The sequence below is a fragment of the Triticum aestivum genome, chromosome 1A (assembly GCF_018294505.1).
Source record: "Triticum aestivum cultivar Chinese Spring chromosome 1A, IWGSC CS RefSeq v2.1, whole genome shotgun sequence".
Lineage (NCBI taxonomy): Eukaryota > Viridiplantae > Streptophyta > Magnoliopsida > Poales > Poaceae > Triticum > Triticum aestivum.
The window spans coordinates 521,056,761-521,064,208 of NC_057794.1; the positions used below are offsets into that span (position 1 = coordinate 521,056,761).

The 7,448-nt window shown below is 46.0% G+C and overlaps 1 protein-coding gene across 1 annotated transcript in view; it reads left to right on the forward strand.

The window, feature by feature from the left end:
- The first annotated feature begins 6,938 nt into the window (after positions 1–6,938).
- Positions 6,939–7,448, forward strand: part of LOC123042071 (uncharacterized) — an 11,236-nt gene continuing 10,726 nt past the window's right edge. The window contains exons 1-2 of the mRNA XM_044464629.1: positions 6,939–7,112; positions 7,305–7,353. Of these exons, the coding sequence (XP_044320564.1) occupies positions 6,939–7,112; positions 7,305–7,353 (223 nt within the window). The remainder of the gene's footprint in view (positions 7,113–7,304; positions 7,354–7,448) is intronic.

A 7,448-nucleotide genomic window follows, 5' to 3' on the forward strand; every position in this document is an offset into this window, starting at 1 on the left:
TCTTCTTCTTCATCATCATGAGGTTCTTGTTCCATTGGAAGAAGTGCACCAACACCCATGGTCAAAATATCTTGAGACGAATCTTCTTCACCTACATCACTTAGATCAACTTGCTCCCCATGGGAGCCATTAAACTCATCAAACACCACGTCACAAGTTTCTACAACACATCCATTGGATTTGTTGTAGACTCTATAAGCATGAGAGTTTGACCCATAGCCAACAAATATACACTCGGTTGTTTTGGATTGAAATTTTCCTAACCGTTCCTTTTTGTTGAGGATGAAACATTTGCACCCAAATACACGAAAGTACTTGACATTTGGCTTGTTCCCGGTTAGGAGCTCATATGGAGTCTTTTCCAATATTTTGCGGAGGAAGAGTCGATTTGATGCATGACATACGGTGTTGACAGCCTCAGCCCAAAAACTGTGTGGAGACTTGTATTCATCCAACATGGACCTTGCCATCTCCACAAGTGTACGATTCTTCCTTTCTGCAACACCATTTTGCTGAGGGGTGTATGGTGCGGAATATTGATGTTCAATCCCTTCGTCACTAAGAAATCCTTCCAAGGTGTAATTCTTGAACTCGGAACCATTATCACTTCTTATTGCCATGATTTCTTTGTCAAACTTGCGTTGTGCTTGCTTGGCAAAATCAATGAAGGTGATCTTCGTCTCATCTTTGGACTTGAGGAAAAACACCCATGTGTACCTTGAGTAATCATCCACAATGACAAGTCCATACTTTTTCCCACCAAGACTATCCCATGAAGGAGGCCCAAAAAGATCCACATGAAGGAGCTCCAAAGGCCTTGAAGTAGACACAATATTCTTGGGTGGGTGCTTTGATTGATGTTGCTTCCCGGCTATGCATGCACTACACACACGATATTTCTCAAAAAAGACATTTGTTAGTCCAAGGATGTGATTTCCCTTTAAGAGATCTTGAAGATTTCTCATGCCGACATGGGCTAGCCGACGATGCCATAGCCACCCCTTGTCGGCCTTGGCCATTAGACAAGTTGCATGGAATGTGCTCTCTTTCGAGAAATCAACCATGTAAAGGTTGCCATCCAACTCTCCAACAAAGGCCACTTCGAGAGTATCTCTCTTAAAGACTTTCACATCCGTTAGTCCAAATAGTGTATCATAGCCAACAGAAGCCAATTGGCGAACAGAAAGCAAATGATATTTAAGGGATTGGACAAGCATGACTTTTGCAAGAGACATGTCATTTGTGATAGCCACCTTACCCAAACCGAGTACCTGTCCTTTTGATCCTCCACCAAACATAATGCTCATAAATGGTTGAATAGCTTCCATGAAGTCGTAGAGCAATTTGCTATCTCCGATTATATGATTGGTACATCCACTATCAATCACTCATTTTACTCCACTGGAGAAGGCAACCTACACACAATTATTACTTGGTTAGAGGCACCCATTTTGCAATGGGACCTCTCAAGTTAGTCACAAGGGTCTTAGGGACCCAAATAGCATAAAACCGAAATGCATTTCAAGGACCAACAAACTTTGCATAAACTTCTCCATCCTTAGTCTTACGAAGAACATAGGATGGAGGCATGAACTCTTTTGGATTTTTGACAGTGGGCATGCCCCTTGTGGCCTTCCCACAATCAACCTTACCTTTCTCCTTGTGCCCTTCTCGTACAAAAGTTTCTTTTAGAGGGGTGGTGCACTTTTGAGAGGATGTCTTCTTCTTGCTTGTGCTCGGGTCAAACCCGAGTCCCTCTTTGGCAAACACTTAATTGTGTTGGCTCAACACCTCATTGAGGTTCTTTTCCCCTTGAGCACATGTCATGAGCCCTTTCTTGATTTGAGCTTTGAGAAAGTGATTCTCCTCAAGAATAGATGCTAGATCACTACTAGAGTTAGTAGTACAAGCATCAACATTGATAATAGGAGAAGAGTAAGCCTTGGCTAGAGTTTTAAGATAAGTAAGCTTGAGTGTCTCAAAACTCTTTGTAAGAAGGGTGAGCTCTTCTTCCTTGGTCTTGAGGGACACAGATAGAAGCTCACAATCCTTAGAGAGAGAAGCATTAGACTTTACAAGCTTACTTTTATCATTCATCAACTCTTCGCAAGAGTCGATAGCCTTTTTCAAGGAGGCAAGATCTCTAGTATGAACATCAATGTTTGCACCAATTTTTAAGCATAGTTCATCATTGCGTGCTTCCTCATATTGGACTTCCGCTCAAGGACTTCATATTTTTCCTTTTCCTCGGTGACGAGGGTTTCGAGTTCCTTAATGGAAATGGTGTGCTTACTTACCATCTCCATAAGCATACGAAACATAGTGAGCTTCTTTCCTTTAAGGGAGCACATGAACTTATTTAGTTTAGCAAGCATAGGATCATTTATATCATCATCCTCATAACTATCCTCCGCATCAAGATACTCATCACTAGGAGTAGGAGGAGCGAAAAGAGGAGGGTTTGATCATGTGGTTACCTTGACCTTGTTAGGAGAGTGTTGGTCCTCTCCATCTTCTACCACGGCCTTCGCCATGAGACACTTGTGAGCGTTGCCCTTGTAATCCTTCATGTAGTTGTAGGTGACAACTTCACCACTCTTGTTGACTAGCCTCAATGTGTTTTGAGAATCTTGAGCAACTCCGACAACACCACTAACATCATCCGGATCGGATTCTTCTTGAGCAACTATTGCTTTCCCATCTCTCTTCTTGAGCTTGGAGTTCAAAGGATTTGGCAACTTATTCTTGGGAAAGGTCTTGGGAAACCTTGTTTTGTCTTCTCTCTTCTCATAAGGGCACTCGTTTGAGAAGTGGTTGGTTTCTTCACAGTTGTAGCATTTTCTTACTTTCTTCTTTTGAAATCTTCCCTTGAATTTTCCTGCGCTAAACTTCTTGACAAAGAGAGCCATATCTTCATATGAAGGGCCCTCATCGGATTCAACCTCATCACCATCTTCATCATCATCATCATCTTCTTCTTCTTCACTTTGCTCATCTTCACATACATGCTTAGCCTTCAATGCAAGATTGATCTTTGACGATGGAGTACCATGCATGGCAAGATGCTTTGTAGCATTTACCTTTGACTCTTCAAATAGTTGGAAAGTGGATATGATGTCATCTATAGTCATTTCGTTGAAGGCATGGTGTTGTCTTTTGTCCCATACCATTTGATGGTGATATGGACCAAGAGCATGGAGCAACTTGTCCACAAGGAATCGCTTAGTCATGTTGAATCCATCTCGTGTCTTGTCACACTCACACGACTCAATATCCGCGGTGAGAGTCATGAGACGCTCAAGGAGTTGATTGGGAGTTTCACCTTTCTCCATACAAAAGTTTTGCAATTGCCCCTTGGCAATTTCATATTGAGCACTCCGGAGGGTGGAGGTACCGGTCTTGGATCTTATAATACTTTCCCACAGTTCCTTGGCACTTGTGATGTGTATGAAAGGTCTCCTTTGCTTTTCAACCATACCTCTTCTTATACACATGGTTGCAGTGTCATTGAGATTCTTGTCATAAATTTCTCTTGGTGTAGGATTCTTTGGATCAACCACATGGTAACCATACTCGAAGATTTCCAGCATCTCATTATTTCCATATCGAAGATGATCCTGCATAGCAACTCCCCACAAGGCAAAATCGAAAGTGGCATCAAGTAAAGGAGGTTTGCCTTGAGGGTTATATTTCGGTTTCTCAACTTGGGGTCTCGCATAAAGCCAAGGAACACCTGAGTGTTCATTGCTAGGAGGTTGTTGACCAAGTGACGGAGTAGGCACAGTTGGCCTCGAAGCCGCACCACCCGAAAGTGGTGCAAGCACCGTGGACAATGTGGCTATCCTCATTTGGACCAAGGCCTCAAGAGAAGCATCATGCTCCTCCTTTTGCTTAGCAAGGGCCCGTTCTAGATCCTCAGAAGTAAAGGTCTTTACTTCAGAAGAAGCCTCGCCTTTATCCTTCGGATCTACAACAAGGGGAGTCCCATCGGGGTTCATCTCGCTCTAGGGCGGTTAAGCCACAAGAATAGAGCACGAGGCTCTGATACCAATTGATGGACCTAGAGGGGGGGGGGTGAATAGGTACAATAACAAATTTTAATTGTTACTTAGCAATTTTAGGCACTAATGCGGAATATGAAAGTGAGCCTAACAATTGTAAGTGTAGTACTAAGTGCTAAGCAAGATAAATAAGTAACACAAGTATGTAAGTAAACAAGCACAATATGATATAAGTAAGTGCTAAGAGACAAGTAACCACAAGTAGAGAGTTAGGGTTAGGAATAACCGCAACTCCGGGAGACGAGGATGTATGCCGATGTTCACTTCCTTGGAAGGAAGCTACGTCACCGTTAGAGAGGTGGATGTTACCACGAAGGCACACCAACGCCACAAAGTCTCACCCTATTCTCCCTTTGAGACAACACCATGAAGGCGTTTCTCAACCACTAGTGGTAGACCTTGGGGTGGTCTCCAAACCCTCACAAACTTTTCCGGGGGTAATCACAAAGGTCGATTCCCTCTCTGAAGGACTCCTACCGCCTAGGAGTCTCCAACCTCCAAGAGTAACAAGAACAATGGGGAAAAGCTCAAGACTTGCTCAAATCACAAATTCCTTTGGTGCAAAGAAGGAGAAGGGGTGGATCTATCACTTGATTGGACAACTTCTCTCAAAAGCTCTCAGATCCCTTGGGGATCTAAGATTTGGTGTGGAGGAGTGAGAGAGAGAGGGAGAGAGAGTGAAATGTGTTCTAGGGTTTGTTCAAAGTGAATGGTCAACCTACTCCCAAGGAGAAGAAGGGATATATATAGTGTGAGCTCAAATATGGCCGTTGCAGTGTAAGTGAGTGAGCAGGCCGGACATCCGGGCAAGGGGCCGGACATCCGACATGGTAAGCTACGAAGAACAAAACAAACGCAAAACAAAAGAACAGAGGGGCCGGACATCCGGGGCCCAAGCCCGGACATCCGGCATACCAGGAAGGCCCGAACATCCGGCAGGTGCCCGAACATCCGGCATGCAGTCGAGCATAAAAACTTTCTCTGGATAGCTATGCCCGGATATCCGGAATGGGGCCTGGACATCCGCCATAACAGGAAGGCTCGGACATCCGGCGCGCAGCCAAGCATAAAGATATTCCCTGGATAGCTATGCCTGGATATCCGGAATGGGGCCCGGACATCCGGCGTAACAGAAAGGCCCGGACATCCGGAGAAAGCCCGGACATCCGGCGAGCAGCCCAATATACAACTGCTCTCTGGATGGCTAGGCCCGGATATCCGGCAAGGAGGCCAGACATCCGGCGTGCAGCCCGGACTTCTGGCAGCCAAGAGACAGAACATGAAGGTTTTTGGCATGTGTAGTATGGTCAGGAGGTTTGTGGCAAGAGCAAGCCTTTAACTAACCCTATCGATCCCCTCTTAATAGTGCGGGATCCTATACTCAAGAAAACAAATATGTAATCAACTTTTATGCTTCATCCTTGAGTAAAATCAGTTGTAAGCTCTTGATCCACACACATAGATGAACCGAGGACAATACCTGAGATTTACTTGACAGCCATTGTTAGTCCCCTACATGTATATTTTCATCAACATCAAAACATGATGTAAGGGCATGATTGCTCTTTCATCAGGGCCATCGACATCTTCTCGTGCGTCTGTGGTCTTGTCGCTGGTTGGGGCCCGGGGCCGGCATTGACTGGTTGGCTTGGCAGGGTCCGACGGTCTTCTCGAGATGACGAGCGGTGCTATGTCCAGATATTTTCTTCCTTGGCAAGGCGGTCACGTAGCAGTGCCTAGGGAGGACGGTTCACTGAAAGCTGTGCAAGGCCTTGGTAGTTGTTGGCAACGACAACGTCTACGGACGCCGTTCGACCGTCCATCCTCCCTAGGCTACCTGACATCCCTCGCCGCTACTACGGCCACCCATCCCGGCATCTTCTTCGATGGTGTTCATCTGTTATTTCGGCACCGATGTTCCTCTAGGGGCTTCTTGCTGCTGGTAATGTGCTTCGATGTGTCCTTGGCCTCTTTTAGACGATAATCTTCTTGGTATGCGAGGTCATCCTAGGACCGGGGGTTGTCGGGATCGGTGTCATGCTGGTATGGTGTCAGAGGTTTTTCTTTAGGCAAGACGCGTTGGGTGTGGTAGTTGGTTGCCACTGATGCTATCTCGAATTTGTTGATGTGGCATCGGCAAACGTCGTGCTTGACCTTGTTAGTTCGCCGTCGCCGCAGTCCGTGGATGGCGGTCTCCTCCTTGGAGGCATCGTTTATTTGACCCCTTCTCTGTCAAACTGATGGTGTCTTATTTCGACTGGCAAGTCGGTTGATGTGTGCCCTGGAGTGGTGGCCTGCTTGGTGATAGTATCTTATTTTTGTTCCATGTTTCAGTTGTTTGTGTATTTGTATGTTTTATTATCTGTATTGATCGTGGCTTTATATAAATAAAAAGCGGGGTGAAAACCTTTTTACCAAAAAGAAGTTGGAAAAAAGAAGACAACGGTAGCACAACACGAGTGGTGGGTGATGGTACCTACTGGAAATAAACACAATTTACTCTACTCTGACACTAAGCTCCTGCAGCCTCCTCCCGTGCTCCTCGCATCTCTTCCCATCCAGCTCCAGCTCAATCAACTTGCTCATGCACTAGTACCTAACTCCACGGCACAAATACAGTCCAATCCACCATATCGACGCCAACTAAGGACCTCTGCCACTAGCAGGCAAGCACGCCGGAGGGAGATCGCGGAGGAGGAGGCCGTGCGCCGGAGTCGCATCGATCGGTCCGGCCGCGCGGCGGAGGCGGCGCTGCGCATCCCATCCAGATCGACGGGCCGCCCGCGAGGGGTTGGGAGCCATGGCTTCGGACAAGGGCGCCGCCACCCGGGGCGCGTTTGGGCGAATCGCTTGAAATCCCGATCTGAAACGGAGGGTATGGAGCAACTAGTTAGTTCGGCTGGTTCTTCGAATACGGAGCCATCAGTGTGCAAGAGGAAGAATCATTCCACTTCCCCGGAACTCATTTCCAGCAGCGACGACGGAGATGATTTCATTCCCCCACGACGACGACTCAAGCGTAAGAATACCCATGAATCAAAGGCTGCCAAGGTGATTTACGTTGTCTCATCCTTGCTGAATCGCCGTGTGTTGCTACTTGCTATTTACATACTGCTGTCAATTCATGTCTCCTTTTGGGTCACACCTAGGTACCAATTTTATTTGGGAAATTGGATTGCTATTGCTATTGCTATTCTAAGTCTAATAGTTTGCTGCCTCTACCTATTATATTTTCATATGCAGGCTAAGAAAGTCTCCAACAACTCTCCCACCATCCCCACAAAAAATGACGAGAAGAAGAAGAAGAAGAAGAAGAAGAAGAAGGAGAAGAAGAAGAAGAAGAAGGAGAAGAAGAAGAAGAAGAAGACCATCCCCACAAAAAATGAC